At 35.8% G+C, this 23,421-nt stretch overlaps 1 protein-coding gene across 4 annotated transcripts in view; it reads left to right on the top strand.

Moving 5' to 3' along the window:
• ANKS1B (ankyrin repeat and sterile alpha motif domain containing 1B) overlaps nt 1-23,421 on the top strand; it is a 404,590-nt gene that overhangs the window by 170,589 nt on the left and 210,580 nt on the right. For all 4 annotated transcript variants that reach the window (XM_057385963.1, XM_057385955.1, XM_057385930.1 and 1 more), the window contains one exon: nt 21,537-22,117. In XM_057385963.1, the coding sequence (XP_057241946.1) occupies nt 21,537-22,117 (581 nt within the window). The remainder of the gene's footprint in view (nt 1-21,536; nt 22,118-23,421) is intronic.

Genomic DNA, 23,421 nt, shown 5'->3' with positions numbered 1-23,421 from the left:
TAAAAAATGAACTRTGTATGTTTAGCATGTAGCTGAGAAACTGGGTTAAATGCCGATTCTTAGGATTTTATATTTAAACTGAGATAAGAGAGGAAGTGTGAGCAACTGCAGCATCTACTTCAATATTTACCTCATTGCTATGATTTAACTTTTGCTTCTGTGTTTGATGTTTTGAAAACTACTTATTCTAAGACAGAGTTTCCTGGAATTAATCACTGTTGCCCTAACATCTTTTCACTTATCCTCTGTCTTTAGAGGGATCCCTTCCCCCTTTGTAAAATACAAGGAATGACYATGCATCTGCTATTTTTCTAATGCAATTCAATATGCTAAATACTGAGCTCTTGGCTGTGAACCTTTGTCAGCTCTTCAGTTGCTTGTATTRTCCCTCTGGCTTAACATACCCTGACTATATTTCTTTTTGTGTCAAATTATATTCTTTTTTCTCAAATGGAATTCAGAGTATCTAGGAAGACTAAGCTCTGTAAAATACAGCTATAGAATGAGTGCTAAAATTAGAGCTGCCTTTATTGTAATACTTCTTCGAAAATACTGGAAGGGGAGGTAATATTAATGGTATGGTTAATATTCTTTATTCCATTACCAATCCATATTTAAAAGGTTCAAGCAGAGATTATTGGAGTTATTTTTTTCACTGAGACATCACCCAAACCACATCAGCAAAATGAAATTTGGTACCAGGACTGTGCTATGACTACCTTGATTTGTTGCAATAGGACTAGTGTTTAGTTTGCAGTGATTTTATAGTCTATGCTGTTTTTCAGTACATCAGATGGGTAATTCAGCTCTGAAGAGCTTATCCATTATTTCTCAGTGACATAAATCTTCCTGTGACATTAATGACAGAGTGGCTTCCATAAACCTTGCATAGATATCACAGAAGTTAGTCCTAAATGTTGCTGAATATCCGTATTTTTTCAAAAAAAACCAAGTTTAAAATTCAGCTTTCTTAGTGATTCAATGCATGTAATGATTCAATGTTGTTTGGAAATAATGTAAGTTGTTAGTATCAGTCCTCTCACACTTTYGTTGATGCAAAATATGCATCAAATTGGGACAGTTTTCTGATCTTATTTAACATCACTTTACTTTATAAACTGGATACCAATTCGGAATTAAGTGGATTCCCATTCAGTGAGATTACTTCTTCCATGTTTAGTTTAATCACAGTGGAGCTGGTTGCCTGAGCAACCAGTGAAATACCAAGACTGGGATGCAGCTGATGCTTTCTTCCTCACTTCCAGCCTGAATGCAGTTAGGGCTGTGCAGAACTCCATTGCCCTCTGTTCTTACAGGAGAATTTATCAGAGAAAAAACTAGCCGTGACAATTAGTGTGACTTGCTGAGAGATGAACATAAAACGTGTAGCATAGAGATGTGCAGAAAAAAAAAATCCCAGACTCCGGTTAGAGCTTCATGTTCTCTGCACACAGACCATTGCCCGAAAGATGAGTAGCTCTGTGAAACAGTGTTCCTGGGCAGGTTATTTTCAGGAGTCCTGCTGATGGTTGCACTCTTGAGCTCTTCTTAGATAAAAAGACACTCACCTGCTTCTCCTCTTGGATTAAGCAGACAGAGGGTGGTAGGCTTAGGACTTCAAGAAAATTTATCAGTCTGATTTGTTCTACMAGAACAGCCAAATTTGATTGTTCAATTATGTTGAAATACATGGAAGATCAAAGGTAACGATGGTATGTTTCATAAAAGTATTAACTAGTTTAAGTACTCTCAGATCAGATGCTGTAATATGAAAAACAGTAATTATATTTTAGAAATATTGGGGGTTTTGAATTTATACAATGAGAAAAGGTGAAATTCTTACGCTAACATTTCCTTTCCTGAGGCAGTAAGAAGGTATTTTAAGAACGTGCTTATATGCAGTGAAAGGAAAAATGAAACGTTTTATTCCTTTTTTTTTTTTGTTCCTTTTAGTGGTGAAGAAAATAAAATGAGATTTTAGAATAAATTAATGGAGCATAATTTTCCTGCACACATGGATAAGGCACTTGGATGCTTTTAGCTCACCTGTTTAATGTCTTCTGATACCTGAAGAGAGAGATGATGGATTTGAGGTGTTTTTCCTTCCTCATCTTCTTCCATCATCATAATGATCTATAGTGTGACAGACCCCACATTTTACATTTTTACATTTTTCAGTCCTCTAAACAATAAGACACTATGGCAGGGGCTCTCCACAAGTTTGGTTTTTTTACCTAGCCAGGCTGGGTGTGAATATGAAAATGCCATGTCACTGTTTAACGTGTCTCTGCTATTAAAGAACTGTGTAGGGAGGTAATTAGTCGCTTGAAAGTTGCCCTTTTGCTAACGTATGTGATGGTTTTGCTTTTTGCTTGTATAAAATGTCCCTTCTCTGTGGGGGTGGTGGGAGTGCTGTGTCTTCTGTAACACTTACAGCTAAAGTGAAAATCCAGCCCTGCAGCTATTTTAGTAGCAGGAGAAAGCAGTCTGTGGATAGACAGCAATCCATGTACCAATGCCATACCCATGTGGCTTTGCTCACATATGTAAGGTGAAATTAACTGGTCAGTTTGAATGAATGCAGTTACCCATATGCATGATGAGATATAAACCTGGTCTTTTTCTAGAAGAAAAAAAGTCAAAATAAGGGTTTTTTAATTGGAAAAAAAATTCTACTATTATTTTTTTTAAATGCTATTAGTTAACACAAGAAATATCCAGGCTATTTAAGGAGTAATTGCTGAGGCATAGAATTGACAGCAAAATTAYTGCTCTCAGTTTTTTATTACATTATTATCCACTTCTGTATGCAGACTGGACAAGTCTGTTTTATATTTGTGATTTCAGTATGAATACACTTAATGCAGGGGAAGACACTGACTAATCACTTGCGGACCACATGAAAAGGAAAGGTCCATACTCAAATGTAAATAACAAACAAAATTTATTACTTTATTTAATTTTCAGTATTTTAATACTTAATACATTGCATTTAAACCATGTACAAGCATGCATTATATTTCTGAACAGTTCCATTACATGATTTGCTTTTAAAAGACATTTGTGTCCTYACAGTCATAGAATAATTAGGTTTGGAAAAGACCTCCAAGATCACCAAGGCCACACGTTGATCAAACACCACCCTGCCCAATAAACCAKAATAAACCATAGTACTGATTGCCATGTCCAGTCATTTCTTGAACACTTCCAGCCATGGTGACTCCACCACCTCCCTGGTGAGCCTGTTCCCTTTCCCCTGGTGAGCTTTCACCCTTTCATTGAAAAAAATCTTCCTGATGTTTAATCTGGCCTGGCACAGCTTGAGGTCATTTCCTCTTGTCTGGTCTAGGTTCCTGGAAGAAGAGACCAACCCTCACCTTTCTAAAGCCTCATTGRACAAATGTGCCAGTTAAGAAATATAGTCCTTAAATATGTGCTGAGGCAGTGTCATTTATTCCTTGACTTCAGTAGGCTCTGCACATACCAAAGATAATGTCAGTTTTTCACCATTTCATGCTTTCTCAGAAGCAGAATTATCACAAAATTATTATTTTTTAGTCATTCATGCTATCTGTGGGAAATGTAACTCTCTGGAAATGAATATTATGTTGAAAAGTAGCAGATGTCCACACCATATGGATTAGTGAGGAACAGCTTCATGAATGTTGGGTATGGCAGAAGATCCTCTGGGTATTTTCACATAAAGAATTGCGTGGGGATGAAAGACCCAAGGACATCTACAGAGTTCTTGATTTTCCTGCCAGCTTATTGCAGTGCAGACTCTGGGGGTTTTTGAGTGCTCTATGTCTTAAATTGTTTTGGGGACCTGCAGTTCATGGCATGTCTTTGCATGGTCTCTGAACTCTTCAGACTGGTGCCTGTTCTTAGGAGGGACTGGATGCAGTGACCCCATCCTGGGTGTGTGCAGACATTAATGATGGTATTCCTCCATGAGAGTCTCAGTCGTCTCTTGGAACTGAAGTGAATGGATGCTAATGAATACAAATGACATGGTTTGGTACAACACAAGCATCTTCTCTGTGAAGTTTTAGCCACTATTGGAATAAGAAGATATACAGAAAATACAGAAAAGTCTAGAAAATACAGAAAAGAAAGACTTGGAAATAAAAAAAAAAAAAATCCTTCTCTGGTAATACGTCTTTTTCTCCCCTCAATCCAATGGTAAATAGATGGTATTCAGAAATAAACATCTTGTAAGATAATTTGATAATCTTTAGCAGTAATGATCRTAGTAAAACTGTAACAATATCTACGTTTTAAACATGCATTTGTATTAGTTATTTCTTATACCATCTCATAGAAGTCAGTATTGTCTCCATTTCACAGTATTTCTGTATTGTACAGTGAACGTGGTAACACAGCAATTCAGGAAATAGAAATAATTAATCTGTAGACCTACATGAGGACCTGTTAGTCCTGAGAGAGCACATTAAATAGACAAAAATTATATTGGCATAGAAGGCTGTATCTTGCACCTGGGCTTCTATTTTTGCGTTACATTATATTCAGAGTTAGAGAAAGCGAGTTCCACAGCTGTGCAGCGTTACTTATTGGAGTGTTTTCCTTGGTGGGGAAAATAGGTAAGTGTAACAAAGCATAATGATTGAGTCAGTTTACGGAAAGATGAAATGTGTAGGAGAGGAGGAAGCAGACAGACAATATGGTTTGGGGTTGTAACTTAGAGCAATGAGGAAAGACTGCATGGCACTGGGTTGATACCCTGTTATGGAAGCCAGAGCTCTGTAATGGGAAGAACAGTGTTTTAAATGGAAGTTTCACAGCTGGATGGAGTCTCAACTCTCATATTTTCAAAGCTTCACTCTCACAACAGAAGCGGATATAAAATCTAAGGGATRTTACTTTTCATATGGAATTAAGTTCTTTAGGTTACTCAGATGACCTTAAATCGTATCAGACTCCAGGCAGTAAGCTCAATGACTGCCTATTTACCTAAATAGTTTCTTGTAAATGTCTCTTCTCAAAAAATATTCCTTTGGTTTTTAGAAAATTCTGGTCAGTGGCCATTTCTGTCATAGTGAGCTAGCCACGGCTTCTGAAATGTTATATTTGCAGAGATAATTTGCGGCTTTTCAGGAGGATTTGCTTGCCTGCATTAAAGAACATGAATACAGTTTTTATTATCAAAAATACATAGTAATGAATAGAAGTCTAAAAGCTAGATGGGCTGCTGTGGGAAGGATCACAAAAAGGCACGGCATTTAATTGAACCTGGCATTCATGACAACACTGCAGATGTCGGATGCAGTTTTTCTCCATACTTTTCTGTGTCCAGTAGCACAGTAAATAAGTGTTTTAAGTGAACACCATATTTCTAGTTCCCTTTCCAATATAAAGTGACTTTCAAAAACCCCGGAGACTCTATTTGTCTAAAACAGAACAAAATACGAAATTGTCTCATATACCAGTCTTCTCAGTGAGAATACTGAGTACCATCTGCCTCTGATTTAAATTCATTATATCATACTGTGTGAAAAATCATATTTTGCAAAATAATATTTAATCATTCAAATCTTTTAAATACTTTGAATTCGTTCTGTTAGAGTTAAACCATAACCATTAAACTTCACATTTTCTTTCAAAGTGCATGTGCCTAGCAGTAACACATCATTATTATAACCAGAGGGTTTTATAAAACATTCTCTAATTTTTCAATTTACTATATAATGACAATTTGTATATTCTGTAGTTAAATTTGTTTTCTCATACGTTCAGTTTTTTCATGTTAAAAAAAAAGATTCCTACCTCTCCATTAGAAAAGTATAAAACCGCAGTGTAAACATTTTTAAAGGACTTCTGAAAAATTCAGGGTTTATGGTGAAGTCTGACAAACATCTTAAARTATGGCAACCATACTTAGCTTTCCTATGGTGCTGATTTCCTTAGCAGGTCTTAAAGCCTTTTAGAAGGATTGGTGTTATTGCAGCTGAGGAAATTCAGGYAAACTAATGTTAAACTGATTTTTGAAATTCACGTGGTAAACGACTGAAAATGCTAGGAGTAACTCCTGAGTYACAATAGAGCAGTATTTACTTTGGACTACAGTGTTTYCCTCTCTATTCTATTCTRCTTTAGACAATCTTCCATTAAGAAAAATAGTTGCTTTTAATGATTTGTAACACTGTTYTTGTAGACAATTAAAATTATAAAGGTTGGTATTTTTAAAGATATCTTTGCACAATAGGAAAATAGAGACAAAGCCTTAGTCTATCTTGGCAGTCCTGGTATTTTCCTTCAATTGCTGAGAATATTTCTGCAAGACATAATTGTGCTGTCTTTAAACTACCTCTAGCTTGAGAACTCGTATTAAAATGGAGCAAAACATTTGTGAATTGGCTCAGGGTTGGAGCAACTTTCATAGTCTRTTCAATGCACCATAATCATATTGCAAGGTTTCTGTACCTAAGGAAGGTTTTTTAAAAGTTTTCTTGCTCTGTACTGTAGCTATTACTGTGAGTGCAGTGTGGTTACATCTCATGGCCTTTTAAGGAGTTTCAGTTTTGTTCCCTTCTGCTGACCTTTCCTGTCACCTCTTTGCCCACTTGTTGTGATTCAGCTGCAATATAAGTATTGATGACAGAACTTGATGCAAGCAAAGGTATACATTTTAAGTTACARTAAGTGACTTTTGTGGATTTTCTGTAGGCATGCAAATATCCAGTCATTAAACAAGACAATTCTGAAGTGTTCATGTCTGCAGAGTTTATTTCTAGTGTACACTGGCATTAATACTTAGAGCAGAGTGGTGTTTAACTGAAGTTCAATGCATACTCTCACTTTCTTCAAATTCATTTTAACTTCTTAAACCTTTTTCTAGCATCTAGATCATCTTTCAGGCCAGATGCAAATTTGCCATTAAACTAGATAATGAAAACATTTTCTGTGTTACATAAACAAAGTCTTTGTATCCTCTTCTGTATTTAGAAGGAGTTGTGTAGATCCTTATGTCCCCTTAGTAGAAGGGAAACCACCACGTCAGGTAGTTCAGGTTTTACACTGGATGCCACAGTTTATGTTTGGAAGGGGCAATTACTTCACTTAATACTCTCAGTGAACAACAGGTGCACCGTAAATTTTATATCATTACAGCTGTCTTCAAAGTGGTTTTATGACTCAGCCTTAGTTTGATACTAAGACTAGAAGTTTAAATTAGGTTCAATTTTTCTTCCTTCATACTTCAAAAATGTTTACATCAGAAATAAATGAAAAATATCTTAATCTCTTGATTTATGTGATTCTTGACAGTCTGTAAAATCCTGATAAATAATTGATCTCATTCAAGAAAATCAGTTCCTCTCCAGTGGCTTGTATAAAAACCAAGTTCCTTTCTAAATATGTGAAATGCTTATTCTGATTTTGATTTAGTAGGTTTTGAATGTTCTACTGTGAAAAAAACTGTCAACACAAAATGGCTTCATGTTGGTGAATGTAGTTGAATYATTATTATTATTCAGCTAATCTGTGTCACATGTGCAAAGATATCTTCCAAAAAAGCACAATTGCATTCCCACATTCTCAAGAAAAACAGTTGTTACCTTGAAAACTACTTTTTAATTAGAAGAGTAGAAATTTGTCACAATGGCAGATTTATGAAAAGAAAAAAATTAACCATATACTTACTAACTGATCTGCAGTATTCCCACCTAAATTGTGGGAAGGGAATTYGTTTTGTAAAAAGCTATTTCAGAATTATGAGAAGCAAATGCTTGGAGGCCACTAGAGATATAGAGATGTGGCTGATGATACTCCCAGATGTGTCACTGGAGTGAGATGTGAGAGATGATGTATTACATCTCAAGAATTCTTCCTGGTGTCTCTAAGATCACAGCTGTCAGTTGAGTGCTCCCGATGCTGTTGTGAGTGCCCCAGTAAAGGCTCTGTGAGCTGTCCTTATGACAGTGAGGTTTAGTGGTGTTGGGGGTGTGTAAGGGATGAGAGCTACATCTAGTACTCAGTTGTGGCTAATGCTTTCGAATCCATGTAGTGTCTATACATGGAATTGAAAAAGARATCTGTCTCATTCACCCATTTAATTTAAGAGTATGTGGGAGCCTGATTGTATTGACTGGCTTTGAAGTTGTAGAGGAAGTAACAATCTGAGGCATAACAGTTCCTAAAYTTTCTTGTGCTCCATCACAAACCTTGATTCTGAATATTAACAGTGTTCCCATTTTCTGAAGAATGCGGTCAATAGAGTACATAGTTTCATAGCTCATCAAATAATCTCTTTGTCAAAAGGCTGAAAGATGTAAAAAAGCTGAAATTCATGCTAAGAYTCTGTAATATTCTTCAAAGTTATAGAACCCAGTGACTTGTTTACCTGCTTACACTATTTTCCTTTTTCCCTCCATCCCAATCTGTTTCTTAGGTGTACAATCTCCATGAAAATGTTTTTTATCACATGAGGGTTTAGGAAGAAACGTAATGTGTTTAGGTTGAGGTTGTCTCTGTAAAAGTAGCAGAAGGAAAAGTAGATTCTTTTTGTGTGTATTGGTAGCTTCCAATTTACATAGTTTGTGATGGCAAATATAAGTCTATGTAATCATGGGCATGTGGGTTTGGGATTTTTGATTTTTGTTTTGTTTTTTTCCAGTATAGGCCAACTCTTCACAAGAAAGGCAGGGGTTCATTGAACAGGCTAAAAATACGGTATTCTGTTCCTTCTCTGTGATCCCTTCTGTCTTCTTTTCAGTTGTTTCATTGAACTTTGCATTTAGTAATTCAGATATTGTTAGAATTCTTCCAAAGTGATGACTTCTCCTTGTGTTAGTCCAGGAATCAGCTATGATCTTGGTATCTGCTTCCAGCTTGCCAGAAGCTTGGCTTGCAGCTTTGAGCTTTGTACTCTTTCATTGGGTTTGGGATGTTGCTTCTTTGTTTTCAAATGGTTCTGGAGACTCACGGTGACTGAAGGAGCAGGAAAACACTTTGGCCACCAGATTTTTGTCTGAGGCTCATGAATATGCTGATCTTTCTTCAGGAATCAAACACAGGCCATATGTAAGACTGCACACCAAAGAAATACGTCTATAAGAGCTGAGAAGGTGTCTTTGATGACTGAAAAATTTCTGCTTTCATTACTGAAGTTTGTCTTTGCTTAGCAATAACCTTGATTTTACAACCTGGTTTACAACTCAGAACAGCATGGCTGAGCTTCCCACGTAGCATAGCTGAAAAGATTGCTGAGTGAATATGGAATAGGCTGAGAAAACTCACTGTTGGCACAGCTACACATTTGAGGAAGCTTTAATTAAAAAAAAAATAGACATCGGTCAAAATTRAGTTCGCAAACCCTCCCATCTACAGTGAATAACTATAAGGAATTTGGGTTATSTATTCCTTTTAATTAAGTAAACATATAGTTTTTCAAAGTTGCTTTAGCTACTGTAAATTTGTTCTTGATTCTGTCATAAGTTTTCACATGATTGTCATGATTGTGATACTGAGACCATTAGTATGACTTAGTCCAGAAATTGTCAGTGAGAAATCTATAGGTTTAATTAAAGCAGGAAAATAAAATATAATAATGAAAATAATGTTATTGTTATTTGTATAAGAAAACTGGCATCTAAACATGATTGACTTCAGGCAAGATGCACAGTGAAAATAAAAACTCCCTGTGATTCACTTCATCTATAGAGAAACAGCAATCTCAGCAGTGTCCACTCCACAAATATTTGAAAACCTCAGCTCATACCTAAAAAAACTTAGATTTTTTGTGGCAGTGATAATACAGGTGAGGAACACACACAGCAGAAATGAAAGACAGAGGTGTCTAATTTCAGTATTTTGATCAAAGAAGCTTCTTGACAGGAGAGGCAGATGTAGCAAGAACACTGTAAGCATTTGCCAAATAGTGCACTTCCAATAATAGTTCCCTGGAACTAATTATGTTTATATCTAACCATATAGAACTATATTATATATATAATTCATATTGCCCCTTGACTTCYGCTTCTGTGTTTTCCCACTCCCATTTTCTTGCTTACTCATCTAGAATACTTTTTTATTTCTCTGGCATTGTAACTCTTTTGTTTTTTTTTTTTTAACCCATCTTCAAGTGGCTTTTTTGAATATTCCATATATGAATGTAGTGTGAAATAGAAATAATGTGAGTTCAGAGGAGATTTGCCTTTTAAAAATACTTCAACGAACACTAATTTGTGTTGGAAAGAACCATCCCATGATTAAAACTGAAAATTGATTTCCATATTTAGTGTCTTAGTGTCAGATGTATTCAGAGATGAACCTCGTTATCCTATGCTCTTATGCACAGGGCAGATGGAAATGGCACTTTCTGTCCCCAGATTCATGATTTTGTGTTACCAAGTGCTGTGTGTTTTTTAAAAGACATTGTACCACACCTGTCAGCTTCCGAATAAGGCAGGCCAGTATTCCCTTAAGTGCTGGTCCACTTTTATCAGCCAAGAACTTTTGTCTGATGCCGAACTTTGAAATGTAATGAATGGTTTGGGTTGGGAGGTGCCTTTAAAGGTCATCCACTCGAACACCCGTGTCATGTGTGGGGACACCTTCTACTAGACCAGGTGAAAGGCCTTTCTACTAGACCATGCCTGAAAGGCACAAAACTACACTGCACATTGAAAAAGTCATTTTTGGGAACAATTAAAACTTCAAAGTCTCATTAAAGTTTTCTGAGTTTACTATCTGTGGTCATCARGATAGCTTCTTTTTTCCTCCTGTTCACTCTGTCTTCCCTTCTTCTCTCTCTTTCCTTTTTTTACAAAAAATGGAGTTTGCCCACTTTTAATCAAAAAAGTGATTAAAATATTTTCATGGTAATTTCTCATTATTTTAACAATAAAAGCAAGATAAAAAAGTAGTTTTTTAAAAAAAAGAAAATTCTGTTATATCTCCAATGGTGCTATCTGATACGTTGAGCTGCTAGTGATGCTTGTTTGCTTTTAGTAAGAGTGCAAAAGCGACTTGTTTAAATTTCTCAGGAGACCATGAACATTTGATTTCCAATTTATTCCAAATTGAGAATATGCTAATTAAAACAATCRTTACATTGTTTCTGCAATTATTTGTTAATTATGATTGACTTAATGAACTACCTCTGCATACTCAGTTCTCTTGGGTGTGTTCGGTAAGTTAGACAATTTGCTGTATCTCTTCACCTTGCATTTGCAAGGAACTTGACTGTTGATGGAGATTCTGCCCATCTACATACCTGTAAAACAAGATCTCAGTGATCTGTTCTCATCTATTCCTCAGGTGAAATGTAAGAACTTGCTTAAATAGCAGAAATGCATAAATGATAGGAAGGTCAGATCTGCCTGGCTTGAGTGCTTAGTTCACAGGTGAACATAATTATTGATGTTTCTTCATCAGTCTTCCTCATGATGTAAATAAATTAATACAGAATGAAGCAATAATAATATTCTAGGCCTGCCTTCCTTCAGATGTACCTGCTTTAAGGTCCTAATGAGCTTACTAGCATCCATCTTGAAGCATGATAAATAAGAAGTAAAAAAAGCTGTTTTCTAAATCCAAAGTATTTAATYACATAGTAAGGAAGTTTCTTCTACTTTTTGGAGATGCGTCAACAACTGGATGAATTTTTTTGGTAAGGAATAGTTTTATACAATTTATTATTCCTGGTGTTCTGATCACCTGAACAGAATCTGGTCTATCAATTATGGGACAAGAATGGTATTATTACCACAAATATTCTATTTTCTGATCCCTTAGACACAGTTTCTGTTTTCTGATTTACAGTTCCTAAGCTCTTAAACAAATTTATTTCTATATTTCTGCTGGTCTGAAGGATGTTTTTCAAATCTGTACCATCTTAGTGCTTTTGGCTTGATAAATTAGTCCTCTTTCTTTGACCATGTTAATATTTATTATTCTCATGCACTTTATTACCCCTAGTTAAGAAAATGTTATTCTTAGGTGTATATGTTATAAGTAAATGTTATACCTTAGGTGTAAGGTATTTGAAAAGCAGGGCTATTTGGTATCTACCTGCTGTGTGAGGGAACAGCTGACCCTTACATTGCAGAGAAGTGTCATCCTTCCATGAATGGCACAATTCTGAAAGTAGCTGAAGGTATGACCAGCACCTCAGTCCTTGTGYTCCTTTCATAGACTATCCCCAGATCTGGCTTCAGCAAAAGGGTTTTTGTGACAAACTTTTAATGCATTTCAGGCTACATAAACCAGGTGAACTCAACTAGTCTACCCAAACTGGGGCAGCTGATTAGCCCTATAAGCAGATCAGAGGCCATTCTTACACTTAGCTCTGGTTTGGGAGCTCTAAGTGATGCCTTCTGTCTGAAGAGCAGCAGCATGACTGGTAATGTTTTCTGTGGCCGCAGCTATTCAGTAGATGAAGCTCYGTGCTCTTAACTTTTACATGATCCTAACAGAAGATAAATAATTCAGGGTTTCTATGTGTAGTACTTGTGTTGTATGACTTTCCAGCCAGTTGTGTAAGAGAGGTTTTAATTACTTTAAACTGCCTCTCTGTCTCTATGGGGGCTTCTGTCCTGCAACTAGCTGATGATTCATACAGTTTTTCATAGTAATATTTTTGTTTATTTGATTGTATTTATTTAGTAAGAGAACCGAGTAAAGTGTCATTTCTGATRGGGCAAGAAAGTTTGTAATTGTCTTCCAGTGCCATTCACTTGCTCTAGTCTAATGTGTCTTTTCCTTTAACTATATCTAAAATTCAGCAGGTGCTTTTCTACCTCCTAGTAGCTTAATAAAGCTACACACTGACTCCCAGCAGCCATAGTTAATTTACATTTTACCTCTAAGAGCCAATTCAAGTGCCAAAACAGATGTCTAGACCAATTGGATACTGCAAATACTGTTTCTGACCTCTTGCTGCTTTACCAGAAAGACAAGAGTTTCCAAGTTGTGTGTCAGACCTGCAAGCCCTTGCAGTCACTTTGGATACTTAGTACTGTCTAAAATGGCCAAATATGCTTGTGTTTAGCCACCTGAATTGCTGTCCTGCTTTTCATAAAATCTGTGGGTAATATTACTTTCTGCAGTAAACACAGTTACTTGCAGAAAGTGAACAACTTTTAGAGATCGTCAGTATGCCTAGGTAGTTATTGTTCTTAGCTAAATTACTTTGCGTATAATTGTGTGGGTTGTTTTTTTAAGATCATTTATGTTATGTAAATACTTTTCAAAAGAATTTAAATGGTTATCCTCTCCCATTTGCAACGCCCAAATAAATCACCAGGAGAAAGTAAATACAGTTAATTTATTTTTTATTCTCTCACTTTCCCCATTTAGCATTTATAACTAAAAAGATGYGGTGAGCTGCAAGCTTGCTAAAAGACTATGATTTTTAGAGATTWCTTGCAATACAGTCACATGTAAGCAATTATATAAAATTTCAGTAWATGTTCCACATGGAGTTGAAAATCTGGATGTAATTTTGCATGATTGTATATGTACCTTTATCTAGAACTGGGCTGTYATTTTACGGCCAGAGATATTTTCTAGACATTCTTAATTTTTGTACACTTTGGTTCCCTACAGCTTTGTTGCTAAAGCCTAATGAGATTTAGCAAAAGCTGAAAGAGGCCACTTGGGGTAGGGGCTGTTTATTTTACATTATTTCTTATGAAAACACCAGTTCCATTCTTTCTGGATTTGATACATAAGTTGAAACAGAGCACAGATGATCTTATGTGTGGAATGAGGAATGAGACAAACTGAAGTATCTTAAAAATACTGCTCTGATCACAAATATATTCTTTACCAAGGTTAGAAAAGAGAAATGTATGGTCAGTGAAGTTGACAGAAAATATATTTAGTTTTCTTTCTGGTTTTGTCTCATGCTAGGGGAAACAGAGTTGTTACTTGGGAAAATAATTTCTTTTAAGTGAAATTGTTGTGCAATGTCTCCTTTTAGAAACATTATTCTAAGAATCATCTTTGTTTTTTGTTTTTGTTTTTTTTTTTTACAGTTTCATTTGCCTTGAATATTAGTGAGTTTTGCTTCCACTTGGTGGAGGAATTTTTCATTCTTCTTTGCATTTGATGTGTGAAATATCAGGAGTGGAGCATGTAACTGGGGCTTTTTCCAGTCTTCACAAAAGAGATGGTTTCAAGAGCTCATCTCTTACAYTGATATTGCTTTCCACTGATTTTAGTTATTAAGTGTCACCAGGTTTCCCTCTTGTATTACTCTTCCGTGCTGTACTATATTGTCAAATTAACATGTACTTTCTGAGCACAGCCACAACCCACTCAACTGCTTTCTTCTGCAGAAACAGATTACCACAGAATTTCTCAGTGTGATTATGTGATCTTTCCGCAAAATTAAATTTTACATCATTTCCATTCATCTCTCTGAATTTCTTATGAAAGATTTGCAGAAAGTTGCAAAGAAACACTGAAAGGTTTTTTTTTAATATACTTTTGCTGCATGTCAGAGCTGAAACATTCCAGCATAATTTTAGCTTGAATGTGAGTGTTGAATTTGTCCGGTATTTCACCTGAGGGATATTGACCATTATTTTATCTGTCTGATATACTTAGTCTGTAAAATGTTAGCATGTTATTTTTCTGAAGAATCTGTATTTTGATGTGCAGGCATAAGGCAGAATTTTGTGCTGTAAAATGTGATGGTTCATGAGAGCCTGTCTTTAAGATGTCTAGGAACCTTGCCTTATATAGTCACATAGAAAGAAATTCTCATGGAAACGGCATTATGGAGGTGGCAGCTGCAGCTCTTTATTTTTGTCTGTTGAATTTTGCAGTAAAAGGTTAACCCTTTATGTGATTGTGAAAATTACATTTGTGTCCTCCTCAAATACAGACTACACGTGTATAAAAAAAAAAATTCTGAAGATGGACAGAATAGTCAAAACAGCTCAATAAGAGCTAAAATTAACTCTCTCTGTACCAGATTGCACTGCTATTGCTGAAGATTTGGGCAAAGACTATATTTAGGCATTATAATGTGTTTGGACTTCGCAGTAATTACTGCCTAATATCTTTCCTCACCGAAAGCTTTTTTTCTTCATTAGATGCTGACAGGCAATGTTCAGAAAACTCCATATGGAGATATCTTTCCCAGAAAATCTTTCTCATCTTTTCCATTCCTCGTGGGTCATTGTGAAACAGATGAGGGTGGTGAAACTATGAAGGTAGAGATAAGGAGGCAGTAAAACCCCTCAGTACAGAGTCAAGTGCAGACTGATGTGCAATTGGCAGTTTTGAAGCTTGTAAGAGCAAACCCCCAACCCACAGAGATGCTCACTGTGATTTCTAAGGGAATGGTTTGGAGAAGCTGGCAGTGTTGGAATCTGGGCACAGAGCCTGGAGACCATCGACATCAGCCTTTGCAACCACCTTCTGGTGGTTTCTCCAGAATTAGGAATAAGCAGCAGAAGAAACTGCAATCTGGGTGGACACTGTTGCTCCTCTTCTGTGTTGTTGCTGGTGACAGTAGAAACCCACCCCATCCTTCATTACTTGCTCAGAAATCTTGTTGCTCTATCTCCCAGCTCCATAGTGCCTTGCTATAACATTTACTTGTGGGAATAAATGTTGCTCTGCCCCATCTAAGAAATCTGCAGCCAAACTTGGTCAGAGCACTGTTTGCTGTCTGAAATAATGCCTTCCTCAATATTGCTACTTCCATTTTTAAATACTGCATACTTTCTGTCTTACACCTTTTCTTGATTATCATCCCATTTTACATCACTTTGGCAATAAAAGTGATAGCCTCACTACTGAGGGTATTCTAGTGTCTCCAAAGCAATCTTAACTATGCAAATATGCTTACCCATCCTTCTATAAGAGGGTAGTTTCCAAATATTACTCAGTTCTGACTGTTGGTTTTAGCAATCAACTGAATGGGGAAAAAGGGAGTTGAGAATATGTTTTTGGGCAGATATTACACATGTGCAGAGTGGGATGCTAAAAGTATCTTTCTGGATCAAATGAAAACAGAACTTGAATAGATTAATCGTGTCACAATACAGTTGTTACCATAGCTATAGAACAATTTTCTAGTGAATTTTTATTTTACATTACAAATCTGTGCCATGGCAACAGCAATGTCTGTTAAAGATCTAACTCTGTCATTATAATTTATCTATTACAGCTCTTTTCATTAGTGTTATTAACAACTGTTATTCTCCTGAATGTACTTTAGTATGGAAGATGGAATCTCTTGAGATACAAATGYGAATAAGACAATTTCCAATTTTACATGAATGCAAAATTCACAGTATTCAGCATGCTTCTGATTTTCTTAATGTGCTCTGCAGTCTTGGAATCAAAATCRGGAAAAAMTATCTGAGTTTGATGAAGCATCTGTAAATTATAACCCTCAGATACTGAAAGTGAGAAATGGCTTTCCTTGGMGTTCTATACATGTACCACAAGCAACTGTGCTGGGGTGCATCAGTGTGAAAATAAATAGCTGATTGAATTGCAATCTGCTGCCTAAATACCAGTTTGGTTGTATATAAACTGGTGATAATAGCAATATGTATCTGTGGCTTTGAGATTATGGCACAACTGAATTTATTTGTAGTTACAAATGTAAATATTTCCTTGTAACACAGATATGGCACTATCACAGTGATTTTCAGAAGTAATCCGCTCAGATGGATAAGCTGTACATGCACTTGTAATAACACTAAAGTTCTGTAGAAATGACATCTGTTTATGTTTTGGTATTTATGATACTATTTACAAGTAAAAAGATAAAGTGGTAAGAAAAGCAGTATCTGGTAAGCAAGCAAGGTCTCTTTCTGTTGGCTTTTTTTAAAATAAGAAAAATGWACTTGCAAAAAGAAAWGARAAATTATAAACTGAAACCTTCTCTCCACTGGGATTCAGTCCAAGAGCTTGAACTTCACCTGTTCACTGTCCCTGGTATCCTCATTCTCTTTCTTCAAGTCCCTTCTCAGAAAGTTTACTCAAATGACTGTGAGATAAAAAACCCAGGCATTATTAAATGACTGTTCATTGAGTGTAGACCTATGTGATGTTATTGTTTATATCACTTCTTAGTGCCAGTTAAATTGGTTGAAATAAAAAGAATATTAATAAGAAATAAAAATAAGAATTAAGAAATGGTTCAATATAATGGGTTTTTTCAATGCACAGCAATATTCAAAACACTAATTATTTTTATATGTCTAAAAACAGAGAGAAAATAATATAGTAGATATCACATTTTGTGCATTCCTGCTAAGCCTCAGGAGAAATATTGATTTCAGTATAGCTTTTCTTGAAATTTGTGACAGAAATATGCGATAATTAAAATACACCTGTCTCAGAGATGGGTAATTAGTAAAACCTATGATTTTAATTTTTTTTTTCAAAGTTGCCTATTTTAGCAAGAAAATAGTAGTAATATTATGTTATCCTGTGTAAAATTTTTCTTGCTTTTAGTTCTTGAGACTGACATCTTGGATACTCGCAYGAACAATGAAGCTGCATTTTTAGATAATGGTGCAGTTTGAAGAGGTTATTTAACATCTCATGTTTCAGGTCTTAGGTCAACAAGTACTGACTTGTCATAAGAAAGAAAAACATGTTCTGGCAAATTATTTTATARGTATCTGTTGCAGAGTTTATTTTTTTCCTTCTACAGTTTTTTTTTAGAACATGGTAGCGAGTGGTAGGCTACTATACTATTTAGAGAAGTGGTATAGTTTTATGTTCACTTATTCGGTGAACATAAAAGTGTTAAGCATTCACTGCATTAGTGCATTAGGAWACTGAAATTATCTGTATTCAAAGAGCATTAGCCTTACCAGTTATCAGTTCAAAAGTCAAAAGATTCAGAATTATAATTGGTTCATTAAAGTGTTGTTGGAAGGGATGTCTGGAGGATTTGTAGTCCATCCTCCTGTTTGGAGCAGGACTGTCATAATGAGGTCAGACCTGTCTTTTCCTAACCAGGTTCTGAAACCTTCCAAGGGTGGACATGCCACCACTCTGGAGAACCTGTTTTAGGGCTGAAGTGCAGCATGTGATGCTGTTTGCTTCTTAACCTTCATCATGACCATTTGGATTTTTTTTTCCTCACAACCCCAGTATTTTTATTGCCTCATATAGATGTGGTTTGCATTGCTCAAAATTGTGGRGTGAAGCTATGAGATCTTTGCTTAWTTCATCACATGATTAACAAAGCTCTTATTGAAAGCAAAAGGTATTAAAGAGGAGAACTGACAGCTGAGGAAGCTGAAAGCAATRCAGACAATACATTATCTCTCCCAGGGCTTTTGTTACTCTGGTCATGACAGACCAGAGTTTATCCAAATAACCATTAACAGTGTTCTTTGGTTTTTGAGTGATGAATTTGGCACATTATGAAGTGAGTAGCAACCTTGCTTTGAAAATACTGTGCATTACAAGGGGTTATACACTCTGAAAAAGAAAATCTTGAGGAATTTCAAATCAGATGCCCATTTGTACATTTTCAGCATTATATCCTTGTGTCTYATCTCCCATTTATCAAATTAGTATAATATCACATTACAGTCTCACCTTMAAAGGATACATGAGTTCATATTTGTGAATCCCTTAGATAATGGGCATCATAAAAATGTGGAAGCTGTTGAATAACTTGATGTTCAAAGAAGAATTTAAATACTGTGCACTAAATAGATAATAGGATCACTCCCTTTGAGCAAAGAGTATAAATATCTGGAAATATTTAAAATATGTGGTAACATGGTACTCAAGGACATGGATTGGTGGTGGACTTGGCAGTGCTGGTTTAACAGTTGGACTTCATAATCTTAGAGGTCTTTTCCAACCTACAGAGTTCTATGATGCTATGAAAATGTTGAGGAGGTTCTTCATTAAGTGAAATTCATTCTGAACACTAMATGAAATAACAGGAGATTTTTTAAAGCTAGTAATGATCTTATAAAAAGTGAAATARAGTGCTTACTAACACATAAAAAGAYTAATGGGTGCAACAAATAACCTTTWTTTTACTCTTTCCTGAYTTCTTTAAAGTATCTRTGTGTGTATTTTAAAGATGARGGTTWTAYCTAAAGTAGAATATATGTACTTATATGTACATMGTGTAGTAACTGTTGTGAAAGATCAATCTGAAAAAGGCTCATACAATACATTTGGATTTTTTGAATACATGGTAAACTATTGCCACTTCGACTAACAAAACAACCAGAATTAATGTTTTGATGTGCAGTCACTGTAACACTGCTAGAAAGTAAGAGACACACACATGCACTTTCTAGAGGTCACTAAATACATTTACTGACCACCTACTTTATTAACAGCAGTAAATTGCACAAAATTAGGGCATGGGATGCCATTGGTGCTKGGTGGTCTGTTCTGATAAACTGTTTGGGTTTTGACCGTCTTTGGCCAATACTGGATAGACCCACCTAGGCAGTACCCAGGCATAGTGTGAGTTTTAGCTGAGACCAGAGACCATTTCCAATAGTTATTTGGATGGGCCGGCTCTGTCTTGAGAAGGAGGAGAGTTTAACTTACAAGACATGAGCCTAGTAATTCCTTTAGATCCAGTTGTTGGTCAGTACTATCTAGTAACACAGATGTAGCAAAGATAATGAAATTCCTGCATGTTGTCTGTAAGCTTTCCTTTTTTTTCTGATTTATTCCTCCTGATTTGCTTTGTCCTGGCAAAAAATATTTATCTCTTCAATGAGTTCAATACACAGCTATGATACCTGGATTCAGTTCATGATTGACATATCTAAATGTAGGTATTTGAAATATCTAAATGTAGGTATTTGACCACAAACAGTGTAGTCAGCCCAGTTAACAGAGTACAGGGAGTGGTAGGTTCCACTGATTTTATCAGTCTGATCTCTGACTGTGGCTGGAATTTACATAGTTCTTACCCATGTAGAAAAATGAGATGTCTTACTCTGAAGTGGAATCGTAGCTGCTGAGTTTTTCATGTAAAGGAAAAGCACCAAATAATTATTTGCATAATTTATTCCTTATTTTAAATTCACCTTCAAAATTGCAGACATACCTATAATTCAGCAAATTTCAGAAATCAAAGAAAGTGAGAATGTCCCACATCCTCCATTTCCCCTGCATTTTCCCCCTAAACCAAGTTTTTCTAGGTTTATTGATCCCTTAAGCTCTGTCACGTCCTACATTTAACCTTTATCCATAACACCTCATATCTTTTTCATTGCAAAATGTATGAAGTATGTATTCCAGTTGTTTCTTAAAGAAGAAAAGTATATTTCCTTAGCTTCTTAGAATTTTATCATATRTATAATATATATCATAAATATTTTCAATATTTTAGCAAATAAGAACACCATTTAATTTTATGTTTTTCAACTGCTGACTCTTAAGAGTTGATAAAGTTTTGAAGTACACACCAAAATCTTTCTTCTGTCATTCATAAAGTCAAGCACTGCTTTCTTTTAGAAAGGATATTTTGAGATTTGATTGGGGTTTTTTTTTGCCAGCAGATATTTTAGCTAATTGGAGAAAACTGCTCAATATCTTTGCAAATTATGGCATGATGCTATGCTCAATTCCTTCTGGTGGCTTCTGCTGTGCACACAGTCAGAACCAGTCAGACAACTACAGTCTATCTAGAACATACAACTTCTRTGAAGAATGAGATTAATGTATTTACCTTTGATGAAGTAGTTATAGAGCGGTGACCATTAGTAGGAACACAATTATTCTGACTGGAACATGTAACTTAATCCACATTGATAGAGTGATATTAACCACCCCAACACTTTCAGTCAGTGCAGGTCTCTTTTTTTTGTTACCCCTCCTAGTCCTTACAGCGACAAGCATTAAAAAAAGAGCTATAAAAATTTAATAATCCACTCTGAACTGTGCCAAAAAGTGCATTTCTCTGTTGTTCCTTTTTATGTATCTATGTGCTAAATTACATATAGACTTTGCTTGAAAAGACTTGATTTTGTATTCTTTTTTTCCCAATGATTATTAYTACTATTCTCAAAAAATCCCAGAAATGAAAACACTCAGATCCATTCCTTAGAGACTGTCAGTAAAAAGGCATCACAGTGTAAATTCAGTATTATTATAATGACTATAAAAAGAAAAATTACTAAGAATACTCCTGACAACACTGGTTCTCCATGTATTTTACCACCTACAAACTAACTATCTAATTCATCGTACTAAACTGTATAATTTGTGCACATTTCAACTCAATAACAAATTAAAAGAGACACTATCAAGTTGATGGAATAGCAATGGCCTATTTTGTTTTATAAATTTCTTTTTCCTGGAATTTAAATGTAGCACTGAGCATTGTTGGCTGTTCTTAAACCAGTCAGGATAAAATAGTCAAATTTAAGATTTTTATTATATTTAAGAGAATAATAATTCAGTTCAGGGAGGTATAATTGTCTTTTGTTTCTTTGCATAGGAAAGAACCAAGCAGCATAAAAAAGTAATTTTGAGGAAAGTAAAGATCTGTTGTTTGAGGTATTTTTATCCCCATTTTATGTTTACAAGGTACTCTCTCATTTCAGAGCAACTTTGCCCGGGTGAAACATCCACAGAAAGCGAGCTTCCTGAAGGACACCCCGCTGAGCAGTTTGCAGGTTTGCTTCATGGATCATCACCTGCATGTGACCCACCTGAAAATCCACTCCAGCTGTACTGCAAAGCAAACCCGTGCAGTGGGCCCCTGGAGAAAAGCTTTTTGAGCAAGAGCGCAGCGCAGCAGATACAGCTACGAAAAGAAAGCAGCTCTGATCCTCCTGTTAAGAAAAAAAAGCCACCAATTGTAAACAGAACCATATTTCATACTAAAAATAAACCAGCAGAAAATCATACCCTGGTTGGCGCACCAAGGATAAGTGAACAATGGGTTATTACCACTGGGGGRTTTGTGGAGCGAGCCTGCACGCTGGGCAGAATTCGATCTTTACCAAAGACTTTGCTGGAAATGCATTTGTGCAAAAATGTTTCGAAATCTGATTCTAATCTTATCACCCATCCACCAAATGATAAAAAAGCAAGAAGCAATTGGAGTGAGCCCACACCAAAGCCACAGTGCTCCAAAGGGAATTCAGAGAGAACACCTTCCTTCACATCAGAATGGGAAGAAGTAAGTTTTTTTCATTTTTTAAGTACTATGGTCTTGTGAAGAGCCTGTTAYTGTTTTCAGTTTCAGAGACATAATAAAAAGTGAATCTTCCACACTGCAAATCCTCAGAGAAATGTCACAGTCTAGTGTGTGATAGTTCAACAGCTGGCACAAAATGCCAAGTATTTCTGTTCAAATGCTGCCCATTCAATAAAGCCTATTGTTTCTATAGTGAATGAAGTTAACCAGAAGTAATTCTGCAATTTTTTTATGGCACTGAAATTATTGTCTACTACAACCCTCACCACTGATGCTAATAAAATGGGTAAAATCCTTTTTACCTGTGCCTATTATTTACATATTTGCTAATTATTTCCCACCATGGCAGTGCCTGTCAGCAAGAGCCAGGAGAAAATGGCAGGAACAGAGAGTTGATTGTGTATTCTGCAGACCCTCCCCCTGTGTCATATCCTCTAACTGGTATRTAGCCTGTGTACAAAATGCTTGGCACATACCTGGCTGCTGTGAACTGGGAATGCACTTACAGCTGTTCGGGACTACTAACAGAAATTTCCACACTGAATTTGTAGTGCACATGCTTGCTCATATAAGAGACTTTATTTTAGGTTTATAACTCAATTTAAAAATAATTTTCAGACACCTTATGTTTAATTTTTTTTCTCCTGTGCTGAATTTCAAGAATGTAAATGGTTCCTTATAGACACAGAAGTTCTCATCTTATTGAGGTAAATTAAGAGTGTGAAATGTTTAGATTTTTACTGCTCCTACSGAGGAGTGAGCATTTCTCTTTAAAACAGCTACAGTGGGGCAATTCCTCTATCTCCAGGGTGCTGTTGTGTTCAGAAAGAACCCAGAGTTTGATTATGGATTGATTCTTTTTCTAGGAAAAGGTTTCAAGCTCGCCTAAATGTCTGATATGATAGGGCATCTTAAGGTACTTGTAATAGTCATTGTAAAGGAGGCACTTTCTCAGTGGAAATTTACTAAGGATATCAGGTTTTGATCTTTACAACTTGGATGCATTATTATAAAATAGTGATTAGAGTSAGGTCCAGGTTTGCCCTTCTACATGGTCATCAAGGTTTGACTTTTCTTAAGAGTAAAAAATGTGCAGCATATATACACATATATATATCTTCACCCATATATATATAGTATGAATTCTCAATCTGCAGGTTCTGTCCTAATTCCCAGACTTTCTCCTCTCACCAGTGACTAATACATACTTTTCCTACTAGTCCTAATTTTAAGCTTAATAAAATGTGTTTCCCTATGTCTGCCTCCTTAGTTCACAGCAATCTTTT

Source organism: Malurus melanocephalus, unplaced genomic scaffold, assembly GCF_030028575.1.
Source record: "Malurus melanocephalus ecotype Western Australia unplaced genomic scaffold, MMel_1.1 scaffold_16, whole genome shotgun sequence".
NCBI classification, from domain to species: Eukaryota; Metazoa; Chordata; class Aves; order Passeriformes; family Maluridae; genus Malurus; species Malurus melanocephalus.
The sequence above is the reverse complement of the archived record's forward strand: the minus strand, read 5'-3'. Positions and strand labels throughout refer to the sequence as shown.